Source organism: Pipistrellus hanaki, assembly GCF_964339955.1.
Source record: "Pipistrellus hanaki genome assembly, chromosome: 4".
Taxonomy (NCBI): domain Eukaryota; kingdom Metazoa; phylum Chordata; class Mammalia; order Chiroptera; family Vespertilionidae; genus Pipistrellus; species Pipistrellus hanaki.
Window position 1 is genome coordinate 77834486 of NC_140506.1, and position 18508 is coordinate 77852993.

An 18508-nucleotide genomic window follows, 5' to 3' on the forward strand; every position below is an offset into this window, starting at 1 on the left:
CAAATAGGTTACAATCAAACGGAGTGGATCAGCTTGACCGAGGAGACAATCAAACAGAGGTCCCTTATCTGATGGACTTCGGGGGCACCGATGAAGCCACTGAAATTTTGTGTATATATGTGTCTACATTTCTGACGTAGAGATCCACAGGTTTTATTGGATTCTTAAATAGGTCTGTAAACTTAAAAATACCAAAAACCTAAGGAGGAGGGAGAAGACTAAGGATGCGACCTAAAGGGCACTCTTTACCGAAATGTGCTACAATGAGAGACTATGACAGGAAAGAGCATGGAATGTGTTAGCATTTCATTTCCAGTTTACCATCTGAGTCACAGCATCCACGAAGCACATGATTTTTACTCAAAGCTGGGCAACATGTTCCCAAAATATGCTGTCTTAGACACCAGCACTTCTAGACTTTTACAAAGTTTTACAAAAACTAGCACATATAGGCCTGGGGCTTGGGATCCTATATTCCCATACAAAAAAATAATTTATTCCCACTTTTCACCCCATAAAAGGAACAATATCCTCAGCTACCTTCCTTCTTTGAAGCCTATCTCATGTCATAGCTGACAACCAAAGATCACTTTTTAAGCATTACTTTATAAAACTTCATGATCATCAATGCTGTATATTTAAGCATCTGTGTTTTTACAGGGGAAAAAAAAAAAAGTTTTGAAAACACACAGGATTGGGATTGCAAGAAGGGCTATGAAATCCAAACCCATGAAGCAAGAATGTCAGCTTGTATGAATTATCACAAAGTGCTCGAAAATGCAATTATAGTTCACACTTCAAATTTTTTCCCTTAAAATAATTTGTCACGTTAGAGATAGAAGGACATGGGAAGGTTTTTTTTTTTTTTTCAGTGTGCATTTTTAAACCCTTTCAAAAGCTACAAATGTGTCTGAAACAAATTCTTTAGTCACATGGATTCAAGTCATAGCATTCTTCCCAAACTACCACTCAAGCACGCCAAGGATAATCTAGCCAGCCAACTTGAATGTAGGAAAACTATAATGTCTACTGCCTGGGAAACCACTAAATATCATTTACATATGCACATTGGTTTATAAAAACCATTTCAGTATTGTATAAAGGAAAAAGCTATGAATTACCAATTACTAAGACATTATCAAGCACTATGATGAGGGATACTAGATTGATATGTAACTCATCTTTTTTTAAATACATTTTTATTAATTTTTCATAGAGAGGAAGGGAGAGGGATAGAGAGCTAGAAACATCGATGAGAGAGATACATCGACCAGCTGCCTCCTGCACATCCCCCACCAGGGATGTGCCCACAACCAATGTACATGCCCTTGACTGGAATCGAACCTGGGACCCTTCAGTCCGCAGACCGATGCTCTATCTACTGAGCCAAACTGATCTTGGCTATAACTCATCTTTAGCAGAATGCAATCTGTCACGCTTATAAAACTTTTTTAAAAACTTAAGAGATGGGCCGAGACCGGTTTGGCTCAGTGGATAGAGCATCAGCCTGTGGACTGAAAGGTCCTAGGTTCGATTCCGGTCAAGGGCATGTATCTTGGTTGCGGGCACATTCCCAGTAGGGGGTGTGCAAGAGGCAGCTGATCGATGATTCTCTCTCATTGATGTTTGTAACTATCCCTCTCTCTTCCTCTCTGTAAAAAATCAATTAAAAAAAAAAAAAAAAAAATATATATATATATATATATATATATATATATAAAAACTTAAGAGATGGTTCATAAAAGGATATATACATATAGGTTAAATTAGAAAATGTTCAATTACATTAATAAATGAAACTTATTAAAATTAGAAAAAATATAAAATAAAATGATGTTTATTACGCTGGTAGTTCAAAAGATTTTTAAAAATTATCAACATATATCAAACACCTTAAAAGTATCAAGTACTTTGATGTGGTTTAATTCTATTCTCATTAGCCTAACCTAAAAACACACATACACACACACAAAAAAAACACACTAAAATGTAGTATTTATAAATATGTTCTTTGTAGCAAGATTTGTCAAAGAGAAATTGTAAACAACAAAAGAAAAATGGTAAAATGAATTCTAGAACATACACCAGAGAAACATTTTATTTGCTCATTCATTTATTTACTACTTTTCAGAAAGGACTTAAGGTGGCTCATGTAATGATATATTACATAACCATGAAAATTTATGTTTAAAAAGCATGTACACAATGGGAAAATACTAATAAATAGTAAGAGGAAAGGCTTGGATACAAAATCATGTGTATGCAAAGGTAAAACTGTAAAATATGTAATCTTACCTCTGTTTACCAACCTGTAGACAAGGAATGGAATCCATCAAAACAATAAGAATGGTATGTGTGTGTGGTAATATGGCAGGACAGTAAGAAGGTAGGAATATTCCTGAGCAAGTGGATGGAGAAACTGAGACAAGAAAATTAAACAAGGCCAAACAGCTTGGGCAACTTGCAGCCAGCTTGTAAAGTGCAAGATCTTACCTTCCCCAACCAAAGACACTTGAGAGCAAATGGTTAATACCTCACCTCCCTAACCAGAGAATACATAGCTGAAATCACCCTGGTCTGAGAAAACAGAGAACAAAGACTGAATTAATACCATTTGTGCCAACTAAACTCAAGAACAAATATCATTTGGGGGGTGTTAGGGCAGGAGGAGGGAAGGAAAGAAAATGGGAAATTTATCTCACCCACTGAATAAAGAAGACAACAGTCTTGGAACTTGCCAAGATAAAACTACTAAATGTTCTTAGAAATTCTTGGAAACGTCACAACAAAGTAAAAGGGGGACCTTGAAATCCAGTCTGTTGCTCAAGATATCTGGCAGAGGAACCTTGAAACCTGTAGACAGAAAAGTATAAAACCCTCAAACTTCCACCAGGGGGCACTCAGACCAGCTGGGTTGCCCATTTGTGCTTTTGACATGTGTATTTTTAAAATTTGTTTGCCTTGCTTCCTTAATAAATTTGCTTGTTTTGCTACAACACTGTGGTTGGTCACTCATCTGAAATCTTTCTTATGAGATTGACTAGAACTGAGGAGGGGACAGTCCTCCCCCTCTGACTCAGGCGGCCGTCCAGTAACAGTAACATTATAGGTAAATTTTATTCTCTTATCTCTTATAAGTTTTATACACTGAGCTATTTTTACTAGAGGCCCGGTGCACAAAATTCGTGCACGGGTGTGTGTGTGTGTGTGTGTGTGTGTGTGTGTGTCCCTTAGTCCAGCCTGTACACTCTCCAATCTGGGATCCCATGAGGGATGTCCAACTGCCCGTTTAGGCCCGATCCCACCAGGGAGTGGGGCATCCCTCTCACAATCCAGGACTGCTGGCTCCCAACTGCTCACCTGCCTGCCTTCCTGATTGCCCCTAACCACTTCTGCCTGATCAACCCCTAACCACTCCCCTGCCAGCCTGATTGATGCCTAACTGCTCCCCTGTCAGCCTGATTGCTCCTAACTGTTCTCCTCTGCCAGCCAGGTCATTCCTAACTTCCCTCCCCTGCAGGCCTGATGGCCCACAACTGCCCTCCCCTGCCAGCCATCTTGTGGTGGCCATCTTGTGTCCACATGGGGGCAGCTATCTTTGATCACATGGAGGCAGCCATGTTGTGTGTTGGAATGATGGTCAATTTGCATATTATTCTTTTATTAGATAGGATAGTAAAATGTTCATATATATGAAAAGTATATTAAAAAAACAAAGATTATTCTACAAATAAAAAATTTGTCTTTATATATAGTGAGTTATAAGAAGATCCACTGATGAACTGAAAAAGGAAAATGAAAATAATACTTAAGAGAAAAAAATCCACATTGGAAATTAACCTCATAAGATATAAATTTGTGCCCAGCTGGTGTTGCTCAGTGGTTGAGCATTGACTTATAAACCAAGAAGTCATGATTTGAGTCCTGGTCAGGGCACATGCCCAGGTGGCCAGTCTAATCCCGAGTAAGGGGTGCACAGGAGGCAGCTGATCAATGATTTTCTCTTATCATTGATGTTTCTTTTCTTTTTAATCTTTTGTCACTGTTTCTCTCTCCCTCTTCCTTCTTCTCTGAAATCAATAAAAATTTTTTTTAAAATTATATATATATATATATATATATATATATATATATATACACACACACACACACACACACACACACACACACACACTAGTATCCCTGTGCATAAATCTGTGCACCAGTAGCTTACTGCCGCCCTACAGTAGCTCTCCGCATGCTGCCCCGCCCTCCTGTAGCTCCTTCCGCCCCCCTGACCCTCCCTCATAGCTTGCTGCCCTGCCCCCTCCTGTAGCTCTCTGCTGCCCACTTGTAGCTGGCTGCCTCCCAACCTCCTGCTGATCCATGATCCAGTAGTTACACGGTTAGTCATTACACTTCATGGCATAACAATCATTTGCATATTACATCTTTATTATATAGGATATATATAAAATTAACAGTTCTTTTATCAAAAGAAAGAGAGACTAAATAGAGTATGTTATAAGGTTGTGGGGAGGGGATATCATTGACATAAACAAAAGAATGCCAGAAAAAGGCCAGAAAGTTTAATCTTGAAATCAAATAATTTATTAGTGAACTTATGCTAACATAGTTTTCTTATTTAAATTAGATATAGTTTCAAATACATCTGGAGACTGAAAATAGAACTGTGATTGCCAGGAGCTGGAGGGAGGGAGAATAGGTAATGAGTATGTGATTTCAGTTTGGAAAGTTGAAAAAAGTTCTGAAGCTGGGTGGCAGGGATGGTTGCACAATGCAAATGGATGCTTTTCAGAGTCGCCTCCGGGCCCTGGGAGGCCTCCCAGGTCCCACTTCCCAGAGGTTGGAGTGTGGCCGTGGACAGTTCCCTGGGTCAGGCCTGATTTTTCAGCAACGCCCCTGACACCAACTTGTCAGTCGCTGGGGCAGAGGCCTACCTGGTCTAACAGTCTTTCAGGGCTGGGAGTTCCCGGAGCAGAGACAAAAAGCCCTGATGCCTCCCCCACCACGGGGGCTGCCGTGATCCGTGCCCCACCAGCGGCTTGCTGCCTGACCTTCGGCAAACCCCTGTGCTTTACTGAGCTCGCTATATCTAGGTGGCAAATGAACGGGGTTGGGTGAACATCTTTGCGATCCCAACCAATTCTGGCTTCCAACTGCAGCTCCCATTGAATTGCCAGGCTGTCCAAAACCTTTTTGTACTGGAGCTTGGGGCATAGTGCAAACTTTCCACCAAAGTAACGCCCCAATGTGGGGGGTGAGTGGCTAGAAGAGGTTGGGAGGTTTCCCAGGTCAATGGGAAGAGGGCCCAAGGCCTAGCTGGCTCCGTATCTGAGAAGCCAGAGGGGGTCAACGGGGCATCAATTCTGAGCCTTGTCCAGAGGGATTTGACTGTGGCTCTGTGAAGGGCAGTCATTCCTATTCCCAGGCCCAAATCAGCAGTTGGTCTCTCTCCAGGGCCATTTCTAATGGATTACAAACTCTCTGCCCTCCCACACCAAGGTTTGCATGAACTGATTTCGTAGAAAGCGAAAAGAAAACCGCCATCTCCAAGCTCACACTCTTTCATCCCTGGCCCCAGATTTAAGGACTACCCAGATATTTTAGGACCCTCGTGTAAAGAAAGAAAGGAAAGAAAGAAAAGAAAGAAAGGAAGAAAGGAAAAAAGGTAGAAAAACTCATTTGAACCCTGTAAACACAATTACCAGGCTGCAAAGCCACCAGGCTCCTAATAAGACTAGTTCTTGCAAAATAGCAAAGGAATAGGGGTGGTGAGAAGGGAAGATTAAAAAAACAACAACAGCCGAAGCTGGTTTGGCTCAGTGAATAGAGCATCAGCCTGCAGACTGAAGGGTCCCAGGTTGGATTCCGGTCAAGGGCATGTACACTGGTTGTGGGCACATCCCCGGTGGTGGTGGTGGGGAGGGTGCAGGAGGCAGCTGGTCGATGATTCTCTCTCATCGATGTTTCTGGCTCTCTATCCCTCTCCCTTCCTCTCTGTAAAAAATCAATAATATATACATATATATATATATATATATATATATATATATATATATATATTTTTTTTTTTTTAAACAATAACAACACAAGAAAACAATGCAAATGTATTAATGCTACTGAGCTAAACACTATAATGTTAAGTGGTAAATTTTATGCTCTGTGCAACATTTTGGTTTATAGTATATATTGATGGGGAAAAGGAGACATTGTGGGGGGGAGGGGGGCTAGCAATCTGAATCTGTGCCAGAAACCTAATGTACATTCTTGATAGCCTATAATTAAGTCACTGCCACCTTCTCCACAATCTGGTCTTCCAAGACTGGTTTACCTAAGTACTACTCCCATTTTACGGAGGCCATAAGCCATGAACAATCCCCAGAGGGGTTATCAGCGCTGGCACCAGGCCAGGCCTTTGGGTGTGGTCTCATGGCCTCTATCCCAACACGTGGGGCTTTTTGCAAAGCCCAAGAAAGGTCCGGAAGTCCCATCCCATATTTGGGGGACAAAGAAACCGAAGGGTACAAAGGGAACGCTTCCTCCATATTGGCTTGCTCAAAATTTGGAGAGAGTCTCCCCTGAGTCACTGTGCCAGTACATGTGAAACATCTGAAAATAAACGGGTTTTTCCTGTGTCTCTGGTACTCCTGCATATTTTTGGTCACCCTGTAAATTCTGTAACAGTATATTTGGTCATTCAGATGACAAAAATATATTTTTCAGATATATTTGGTTTTCATCCACAGTTCCTGGCTCACAGCTCTCCAACTTCTTGTAATATATGAAGTGATGAGAGCAACAATGGTGTCTCTTGTTATGTTAATGAGGTGACTTTTGGAAACAACCCCAGGGCAGGGGCTGGTTGTCACTGGAAACCAACCATTTGGTTTGAGGTTTAGAACATTCAGTCCCACCCCGGTTCCCAAGGAGGGGAGAAGGGCTTGAGGCTCAATCAATGGACGGTGGTCAAAGACTTAGTCAATCATGACTATGTGATGACACCTTTAAAAGAACCCGAAAGGACAGCTCTTATACCCTTTTTGGAGAGCTTCCATCTACAGGAACCAGAATGCTACCATATGCTGAGTAGCAGCCCCATGAGGCTAGAAGCTCCTATATTTGGGACCCCCCCACCACATACCTCTTCGTCTCACTATTGATGCCTATCCTGTAATGAATGTCCTTAGTAATAAATCCATAATTTAAGTGAGTAAACGGGTTTTCTTGAGTTTTGTGAGTCATTCTACCAAATTAATTAAACCCAAGGAGGAGGGTCATGGGAACCTCTGATTTGTAGCTGTTCAGAACAACCTGGTATCTGAAGTGGAGGGTGGTCTTGTGGGAATGAGCCCTTTCCCTGTGGAAGCTGATTCTGTCTCTGGGTAAGTGGTGCCAGAGTTTAGTTGCATTCTTGGACACACTGCTGGCGTCAGGGAATTGCTTGGTGGTGTGGGGAAGCCTGTACACACAGATGGAATTTGGTCTGAGAATCCTTTCATTATGTGTATTTTCCACAATTTAAAAAAAGAATACATTAAGATCTGATTTGAAGTAGATTCAACTGGTAAAGTATATATTCAGATTAGCTATTGAGTTTTTAGCTTTTCTGAAACAACATTTCATAAAGATGTGAGCATAATTTATTAATAGGAAAATTTATAATTATACTTTAACAGCAACTTTTTCTCAATCATAGAGTAATTTATTGCATGTTTAATACAACAGTTTTCCTTAAAATGCAGTGGAAAACATATGATAATAAAGCATTCTACAAATAGAATTTTTCTACTTTAAAATAATTTTCTAATCATAAAAAGAAACAAGAAAAAATTTTTTCAGGATTTAAATTCCATATCCAGTTTTCTCAATTCACTTTAAAAATTTCACTTACCCTTCTAGTGTTTTCAAGGATTTTGGGATCAGGTTTTCCATAGTTGGGTGGATTGGCATATGGGTCGTAGCCAAGTTTGGAAAGCATGGGTGCAATCACTGCCATGTCTTGTAAAACATCTGGAGGTATTTTCCCAACCCATTTTGATAGAGCTGCCACATTGACTGGCTTGATGACTTGATCTGTTGATCTCTCCACTCTGGAAACAATAGAATATGAATAAATATTTATTTAAAATACAAAAAATAGTGTTTAAAGACCACTGAAAATTATTTTTGATAACTTTAAAAATTTTAAGTGTCTCCATTATAATGTAGGCACTGATTAGGCTTAACAGTATTTACCAGAAATTGTTTAATATTCTAAATTTGACAGCAATTATTGGCAACCTCAGATTTCTAGAAATAGGAAAAAGGATGAGCTTATACCATCTGCACAAAATGTGCTGACATTTTAATTACAATGTTCAGGAAAAAATACAACTGCTTAGAAAAACAGCTAGTTGACTTACTTGAAATGCACCAAAAAGAAAAAAGATGGGACTGATGAATGACTAGATTGACATATGTGATAAAGCAAATACAGCAAAGTCTTGATTCTATAAATGTAAAATCTTAATTATATAAGATAGTGGGTATAATTCTTTCCATTCTTTGTACATTTGAAATTTTTCATAATAAAACACTGGAGAGAACCACGATCCACTAAGAATGCATAATATTCATTTGTTCTATTTTTCTGTCGACTTCCTGTCGAACTCTACTTTCTAAGGAAGAAAAAGAGGTGCTGTTTCTGACTTTTAATATCCCTAATACAGTGGTCAGCAAACTGCAGCTCGCGAGCCACAATGCAGCTTGCAAGCCGCGGTTTGCCGCTTTGTTGACTAGTGAGTTTGCTGACCATTGTCCTAATATATAAAAAGCCAGGGGCCGTTATGACTGAAACAACCAAATGCACTTGGTAAATATAGCACACATTCTCTTTTACAAGTAGGGGGGTTTAGTGAGGGCCAACCAAATACTGAACAGCAGGCTGTGTGGGGCAATCAGGCTGGAAGAGGAGGCAGTTAGGGGTGACCAGGCTGGCAGAGGGGGGCAGTTGGGGGCAACCAGACTGACAGGGGGGGGCAGTAAGGGGTGACCAGGGGGGCAGAGGATCTGTTAGGGGTGACCAGGCGGCAGAGGGGATAAGTTAGAGGCAACGAGGCCAGCAGGGGGGGCAGTAAGGGGCTAACAGGCTGGCAGGAGGGGGAGTGAGGGGCAACCAGCCCAGCAGGGGGGGCAGTTGGGGGCGATCAGGCTGGCAGGCAGAGGTGGTTTAGGGATGATCAGGCTGGGGGGGGGGGGGGGGATCAGGCAAGCAGGATTGGTCCTAAAAGGCAATCGGACATCCCTTGAGGTGTCCCGGATTGGAAAGGGTGCAGGCTGGGCTAAGGGCCCCCCCATGCACAAATTTCATACACCAAGCCTCTAGTTACAAAATAAATGTGTTCTACCTCTTAACCTAGAAACCTACTTTAAACTTGTATTGACTATATTCACTGTATTTTACTAAACAACACATAATCTAAGGAAAAATATAATGTAAAATTACATCTAGATACAAATTGGTTCTAAATTAGCAGATTTTGGCCAAATGACTATAAAACAAATATGCTTAAGAGAGTTAAACTAGTATATCATACTACCTAAGTCATTCAAACATGGTATTCAAACAAAGGTAACAACACTTTTTCTTTAAGTATGTGGCCTCTCACTACAGATAATCTGATGAGGAATCCCTCAAGGGGGCTCCCTGCCTAAAAAAACAGACAAGAGAAAATAAAATTCTTCTTCTCTGGGATTCTGTGAGGCCACTAGCTCCAGGTTTTTTTCCTGCCCAATAACCAATTCTTTTTTCCTCACTTAAAAACTTCTCCAGGACTCCACTTAACCCACAGCTCTCTTCACTCTACACATTTCCCCCAGATGGGTTCACCTCTAATGATCCCTGCTTGACTTTCTTTTCTCTCTCTTTTTTCTTTTTTCGAGAGAGGAAGTGGGGGAAGGTGAGAGAGGGAGGGAGGGAAGGGGGGGAGGGGGGGAGGGAGGGAGAGAGGGAGGGGGAGAGAGAGAGAGAAAGAGAGAGAGAGAGAGAGAGAGAGAGAGAGAGAGAGAGAGAGAGAGAGAGAGAGACATTATCGATGTGAGAGAGAAACATCAATCAGTTGCCTCCCCGAAATAGCCTGACCAGTAATTGAACTCATCACCTTTTGGTGTACAAGACAACTCTTCAATCAACTGAGCCAGGGCATTTACTTGACTTTCTTTATCTTCATGGAGAACATCCTGGTCCAGGCCAGTTTGGCTCAGTTGGTTGGTTGTAGTCCCATCCACCAAAGGGTTGCTGCTTTGATTTCTGGTCAGACTCATGCCTGGATTACTACAAAAGCCTCATAATTTCCCTGCATTTAAATAGTTGGCTTTCAGGCCCAACTACCTAACATTCCACCAGAATATAAGGAAATTCCATGATTGCATCTCTTATTGATCTCTCTATCACCAGCACTAGCACATGAACATAAAATAGGTACTCAAAAAATGTTTATTAAATATATAACAAAAAAAAACTTTTCATGGAATAAAAACTCTACAAATTTAGTTTGTTCAAGCATGTTCAAGAGAAGTCAAGGATCATAGATTTATAAGGAGATCAACTGACACAAGATGAAATAACTAGAGAATATTCAGGTGCAAGCTGCATGATATTTACTGTGGAAGTGTTAGGAATGTTAGAGAATGAGAGCCATGTCTGCAGAAATAAACATCTCCAGCATAAAAAAAGGATTATAGTAAACAAAGAAAAACATTTTCTGTTCATTCTATGTCAGGTGCTTTGCATATGATATCTCATTTAAACCTTAAAACAACCTAAAGAGAAAGATATTATCAGTCCTCAGTTTTCAAATGTGTAAACTGAGACCCAGAGACAGTGAGTTACCCAGAATCACAGAATCTAGAAATAATGAAGTTAGAATTGGAATCCATATCTGTCTGACTCCAAAGTCCCCACCCACCTCACCAGTTTCTCTATTGCCTTGTTATTGATGATCTTAATTATTACATCCTATGCCTCCCTGAAAACCTTGGCCTTTTGCCCTGAGTAGAGTAAGCAAGTTGGTTTGCCACAATGGTAAGATCATACAGATGAACTACACATATACACTGGCTGGGCCAAACTTTCTATTCTTAAGAGCTGAATTCCAAATCAGCTCTTTGGGCTCACCTTTCCTCTCTTCCCATGGATTCTAGTTATTTAGTTTGGCTTTTTCTAAGAGGAAGCAGGGCATAGTTGGGATAAGACAGACCTGGAAGTTGGGCCTGTGTGATCTCACTTTGTGATCTAAGAAAACTGATGCTCAGAGACTAGAGATAATGACCACTAGCAGGTAGAGACACAGTTTCAAAAAGTTTGTTCAAATGCAGAGATTGGGAAACTATGGCTCAAATCTGATCTGCTGCCTGATTTATAAATTAAGATTTATAGGAACACAGCCACACCCATTTGTTTCTGCACTGTCTATGGTTGCTTTTGTTCTACAACCTCAGAGCTGAACAGTTACTACAGAAATCATGCGGTCTATAAAGCCAAAAATATCTGACCCTTTACAGAAAAAGTTTGCCATTCTGTGTTCAAAACAACACAGTGATTAGAAAGAAATGAGCCGGGCCCAGAGAGCCTGATTTTCTTTTTTAGACAACAACCTGCAGGCTGGAGGGAGCTCATCAAATCTCTCTTACTCCTTTGGTCCTTCCAGAAATTAACCAACACTTAGGTCTGAAGTGTACTAGGGTATAAACTAGTCACCATTCCAGTATCTTCGAGTCTCCCTGGGACCTTAAAACATGATAGGATGGTATGTTTCAAAATCTACAACCCAGGCACAGCACTGCAGGCACCTGGGAATCTAGGTTCTCCCCCCTTGTAAGTGCCCAGGCTTCCTTCCCACAGTAGCATTCATAGCAGAAGGCACTCCTCCTCGGAGAATGGGGACAATGCCAAAGTCTGGAATGACTGAGATGAGTATCCTCCAAGACACTCATTTTAAAAGCATGGATTTTCCATGAGTCTTAATTGAACACTTACAGCTAGGCCATTTGCCAAACCACAGGTGTGAATCATAATGCACAGTAACTACAGGAAACCAAATCCTCTGTACTAAAGCATCAGGACTCGAATGGACATGCAAAAAGGCATGTGTAAAAGAGGACATAATCTATATGGCTGGAATTATTACAGTAAAGCTGAAGATGAATACCATTAAGTCACGTTTTCAAAGATTATTTCACTTCTAGGAAATGTTCTGGTTTTGTCTTGTGAAAAAGGATCTAAAAATGTACACACAACAGAAATTCAATTTTGTAAAAATGGGTTATATAAGAATATATATATATATATATATATATTATATATATATATATATATATATACACACACAAAATTATACCAAAATGCTAACAATGACTAACTGTGATTTTTATTTTTGTTTTCTTAGTCACTCAGAAGTCTAATAACTATTATCTGAAGCTCAACATAGTCCAAACTGAACTCCTGATCTTCACCCCAAATCTACTATTTTCATAGCCCTTCCCATCTCAGTTGAAAACAAATTCATTCTTCATGTGCAGGATTAAACAAAATAAAACTGGAATTGTCTTTTGACTACTCTCTTTTTCTCATATTCCACATCCAATCAATCAAAAATTTATCACCTATACCTCAAATATATCCAAGTGTCTTCACTTCTCATGAACTCCACTGCCATTCCACTGGTCCAAGGCAATATTATCTCTTCCTTGATTTCTACAATATTCTTCTAATAGTCTCCCTTGATATACTTGTGGTCTACTCTCAGTATGTAAGCCAAATACAGCCTTTAAAAGCACAAGTCATATCATGTCTCTTGAGAAGATATGATAAGGAACCAACTCATTATTTTGAAAACTACCAAGTAAAGAACAAGAATCAAGTATTTATCAGTATTTATCATTCGATTTTCCTATGTGAACAATAAATCTGGGTACCAAATAGTAGATGCAGGGGATATCATTTTATAAAAATTTTCCAATCAATACATAGAAAGGAAATCAGATTCAAATGTCAAAATGTTGTAGAATCCAACAAATTGATGAATCTAGGCACCAAGGATCATGGCTGATAAAATCACAAAAAGAAAGACTACCCAAAATGGACAGCCTTGCCAAGTCAAATCTTGAGTCTGATTAATCTTCTGGATTAAGATGCCAATTTGCATGAAGTATAGAATTCAAAAGAATAGCCAGGACAGTCAGCAGTTTGATTGCAAAATTAAGATTGTAAATAACTTTACAAACTAAATGACCCAGGCTCTTCTAAAACTAAAGAATCTGATACCTCTGGCTGGTTTGGCTCAATGGATAGAGCATCAGCCCGTGACTGAAGGGTCATCACGGGTTCAATTCTTGTCAAGACCATGTATCTCTGTTGCATACTCTACTCTTGGCCCTGGTCAGGGGTGAGTCTGGGAGGCAATCACTCGATATATCTCTCTCACATTGATGTTTCTCTCTGTGTCTCTCCCCCTCCCTTCCACTCACTCTAAAAATCAATGGGAAAATGTCCTCAGGTAAGAATTAACAACAAAAAGAACATGATAAAGAAAGAAACTGATTAAAAGAAACTTATGACATAAAATTATTTTTAACTAGAGGCCCGGTGCATGAAATTCTTGCCAATGGGGAAGTTTGGGTCCTCTCATCCCAGCCTGCACCCTCTCCAATCAAGGACCCCTTGGGGGATGTCCGATTGCCAGTTTAGGCCTGATCCTGAGGATCTAACCTGGCAATCGGACATCCCTCTCACAATCTGGGACCACTGGCTCCTAATTGCTCACCTGCCTGACTGCCTGATCACTCCTAACTGTCCCCCCTGCTGGCCTGGTTGCCCCCAACTGCCTAACCCCGCTGGCCTGGTCGCCCCTATCTACCCCCTGCTGGCCTGGTCACCCCTTACTGCCCCCCATGCCAGCCTGGTCACCCTCCCCGCCACCAGCCTGGTCCATGCCCCCGCTGGCCTGGTCGCACCATGTAGCCTGCTGCTCGGTCATTTGGTCGTCCCTCACTAAACCCCCTGCTGGCCTGGTCGCCCCACACAGCCTGTTCAGTAGTCCGTTCAGTTGCGATGGTCTCTTAGGCTTTTATATAGATAGATAGGTAAGAATATAGTCTATAGGTATACACAACTGGATGGTAAAACTATAAAGAAATATAAGGAAGTGATCCTGAAAATGCCAGAATAATGGATAGTTTTGGGGTAAAGGAGATACAGTCTGAGAGAGAGTACATGGAAAGGCTTCTAGATTGACTGGCAGAGTTTGATTTCTTGACATAGCTAATGGTTATAAGGGTGTTTGACTTATTAAAAATCATTAAACTATTTCTAAATTGTCCTTATAATGATCTTTAAGGTGCTACATAACAATATGAATTCCACAAACTCCCATGTCCACATGGATAATACCCTCACCTCCTTCAAGACTTTCCTCAGATCTTAGCTTTTTCATGAGGACTATCCTGACCACTCTACTTAATATTATAGCCTGTCCCTCAGAATCCTCTGGGTCTTGGTTCCTTTTACTCTCCTGATTTTTCTTTTTTTCCATAGCATTTATAACCTCCTAATATACTATAAGCTTTTCTTATTTAGTGTGATTTTTGTTTTTTGCCTTTCCCCACTAGATTGTAGGCTCCATGAGGGCAGGAATTTTTGTTTGTTCACCTGCTCTTGCTCTTCCAAAGGTCTCTGCTAGAAATGTCTACCTTATCAACGAGGACAGGACTTCCCTGCTATTCCTATGCCTCAGCTCTTGGCAATTACCTATTTTCTGCTTTATATCTCTCTAGCAGGGGTCTTCAAACTACGGCCTGCGGGCCACATGCGGCCCGCAGAGGAGTCTGATCCGGCCCGCCAGGTTTTTTGGGCAGTGAGCGCAGCCGAGGTGTTACAGTAGGAATTAGTAGTTCATATAGTCTGGCCCTCCAGCTCTCTGAGGGACTGTGATCTGGCCCCCACTTTAAAAAGTTTGAGGACCCCTGCTCTACAGTATTTATTACCATCTGATAAATGAGACATTTAACTTATTTCTTTTTATGTATGACTGCCAAATATTAATGTAAGATCAGTGAAGAAAGGGTTTATTTTGTTTTGTCTGTTAACTACTTTTGCTCCAATATTTAGAACATTACCTGGCATATAATGGTTGCCCTTGCTGGCCTAATACTCCACTCAAAGCTACAAAGTTTCAATTATAGAAGGTAAACACATCCAAACAGAAATGGTGGCAGCCATGGAGCTGGAAAGAGCAGGAGGCTAGGGTTGCCTCTGGCAATGGAAGAAGCAAAGCTTTCCACACACCCTGGCTGGCTACAAAGTTTCAATTATAGAAAATAAATAAATCCCAACAGGAATGGCTGCTGCCATGGAGTGAGCAGAAGGCTTGGCTCCACTCCAGGCTACAAAGTTGCAATTGTAGAAGATAAATAAATCCCAGATACCAGGGTCTCTGCTTGGGTCTGCAAACCACCACAGGCCCCTTTCCAGCTCTGTGGCTGCTACCATTTTTGTTGGGATTTAGTTATCTTCTGTCATTGAAACTTTGTAGTATTGAGTGGAGGCCTGGGCCAGCAAGGGCAGGTGGAAAGCTTAGCTTCCTCCATTGTTAGGGAAACTCAAGCCTCCCTCCTGCTCTCCATGGCCACAGCCATCTTGGTTAAGTTTATTTGCAAATTCACTCCTGATTGGATGGTGGCCATGACTTTGTGGGCATGGCGGAGGTATGGTCAATTTGCATATTACTCTTTTATTAGATAGGATGTACTTTTATGTATTATCATAGAATTATTTTAATTTCTATCTGTGACTATCACTATTATATACAGTATATGATATATATTACCTTTTTATTGATCATCTTAAATGACCAATTTTGGTTTTTATTTATCTTTCTACTATTTTTACCTATTTTATTAATTTTAGCTTTACTGCATTGATGTTAGAATCCTATGATTCTTGGCCCTGGCTGGGTAGCTCAGTTGATTAGTACATCATCCTAATACCTCAAGGTTGTGGGTTCGATCCCCAGTCAGGGCACATTCAAGAACCAATCAATGAATGCATAACTAAGTGGAACAACAAATTGATGTTTCTCTCTGTAATCAATTAATTTTTTTTTAATTTAAAAAAGAATCCTATTACTACTTTGTGAAAAATTCCATACCATTGTCTAAATTCTTTTTTATTTGGGCCTATTTCTTATTCTGTTTTTTTATGACTTATCAAGACAGATAGGTCTTGATTCACATGCAAGGAGAATTTATTATTAAAGGAGTGAGAAGGGTCTCATTAGAAAGAGTAATGGAGCTTCATCAGCAGCATTAAACTGGAGGTTCCAGTTGGTATGTGCAGTGAAGACTAAAGTATGGCTCAACAAGAAAAGTTGCTACTTAATGTAAACTCAATGCAACATGTATAATGTGTGCACACATTCCTGTCCCACTCCCGTCTTTAATTCTTGTCCCACAAAGGCAGGAATTTTTGTCTCTTTTGTTCACTGCTGTATCACGAGTGCCTACAATGGTGCCAAGCACATATCAGAAGCTCAATAAATATTTATTGAATAAGTGAAGAAACTGGAGAAATCTGTTTCTAATTCTTAAGAGAAAATTCAGCATTTCTAGCTTTAGATTAATAGCTAGTACAAAGTCAAGAAAAAAAAAATCCCTCTCCTCCCTGATTAACCTTCCTCTCCTCTGTGCCCTGGTCATGTCCCAGTTCTTATTCTTCAGTTCCTTGAACATTCTGGGATGAAAGCAGCTCTGTTGTGGTTTTGTCTCTCGTTTTATTTTCTCTGTGTAGCAACATCTTGGCATTTGACCAGCCCTTGAATTCTTTGCGAGGAACAGATTTCATTTGTTTTTTATGGCCTACAAAAACACTGTAGTTGTAAAAACACTGGCACTTCAATTTCTCAAAAGTCCTCTCACTTGCTCATTCTGCCTTGATCCTCCAGTGGGAAATAAACAGAACCAAGCTGCTTTAATGTTGCTAATAATTGCCCTTAGTCCATTATAGACTTCAAAAATATCATTTGTGACAAAATATTTAAATATTACCTAAAATCAAATAGTGTAATCAGCAGACTCATCATCAGACCTAGTTTGTGTTTACTCAAAGGTAAATAATTTTAACATGCTATGTCTGAAGGCTTTTAGCAGTTACAAATAATTAAAATTGGTTGAATTTCCTTCCAGAATGACTGCATAGTATTATTTATCTCTGGTTTAAACAACATTAATAGAGCAATATATATATATATATGCCTAAGCAACCTAACAACCAGTCGACCGGTTGCTATGACATGCACTGACCACCAGGGGGTAGACACTCAACTCAGGAACTGCCTCCCTGGTGGTCAGTGCACTCCCACAGCCAACCTCCCATGGCCAGCCAACCTCCCATGACCCCGATTGCCAGCCAGGCTGAGGAACCCAACCCATGCACAAATTTGTGCACTGGACCTCTAGTAATGATATACAGTATATTTCTTTGAGATCTTAACCTATCTTTCATAATATGGAATACAGAAGATCATCAAGAGAAGCAACTTTTTTTTTAAGTGTTTAACTCGAATTTTTATGTCTACACCTATGTAACCACCACCCAGAAGACAGAGAACATTTCTAGCCTCCAAAGTGGGTCCTTTGTATTGCATCCCTGTCAGTACCCCAAAGATAACCACTATTCTAAATACTACTACATCAGTTTTACCTACTTTTGAACTTCATATACATGGAAACTTATATACTCGTTTGTGTCTGGATTTTTATGCAAAGGATAATATTGATGAGATTCAATCATATTATATCAGTAGTTTGTTCCTTTTTTATTGCTGAGTAGTATCTCATCATATGAATGTATTACCTTATCCATTCCCATGTTGGTGAACATTTGAATTTGTTTCCAGCTTTTGGCTATTATAAATAGTACTGCTACAAATATTTTTGTATAAGTCTTTTGATACAATTTCATCATGTGTATAACTTCTTTCTGTTGCATATATACATACCCAGGAGTATATTGGATTAATCATAAGATAGGCATATGTTTTTGCCAAGTAGCTATAACAAGTAGTTTTACCAAGTAGCTATACTAGTTTACACTCTACCAACATTAAAAGTGCCACTTGCTTATATCCCTGCCAACACTGTTTGTCCATCCATTCAATATTTACCATTTTGGTGGAAATGTAGAGGTATCTCACTATGGGTTTTTAAAAAATATAATTTTATTGATTTTAGAGAGGAAGGGAGAGGGGGAGAGAGATTGAAACATTAATGATGAGAATCACTGATTGGCTGCCTCCTGCATGCACCCTACTGGGGATTCAGCCTGCAATCCAGGCACGTGCCCTGGACTGGAATTGAGCCCGGGATCCTTCCGTCTGCAGGCCAATGCTCTATCCACTGAGCCAAATCGGCTAGGGCTCTCATTATGGTTTTAATTTGCATTTTCTGTTGACTAATAACATTAAGCCTAGTC

At 40.2% G+C, this 18508-nt stretch overlaps 1 protein-coding gene across 4 annotated transcripts in view; it reads right to left on the reverse strand.

The window, feature by feature from the left end:
* TPST1 (tyrosylprotein sulfotransferase 1) overlaps window positions 1-18508 on the reverse strand; it is a 66876-nt gene that overhangs the window by 18422 nt on the left and 29946 nt on the right. For all 4 annotated transcript variants that reach the window (XM_084880716.1, XM_084880715.1, XM_084880714.1 and 1 more), the window contains exon 3: window positions 7895-8093. In XM_084880716.1, coding sequence (XP_084736842.1) covers window positions 7895-8093 — 199 coding nt within the window. The remainder of the gene's footprint in view (window positions 1-7894; window positions 8094-18508) is intronic.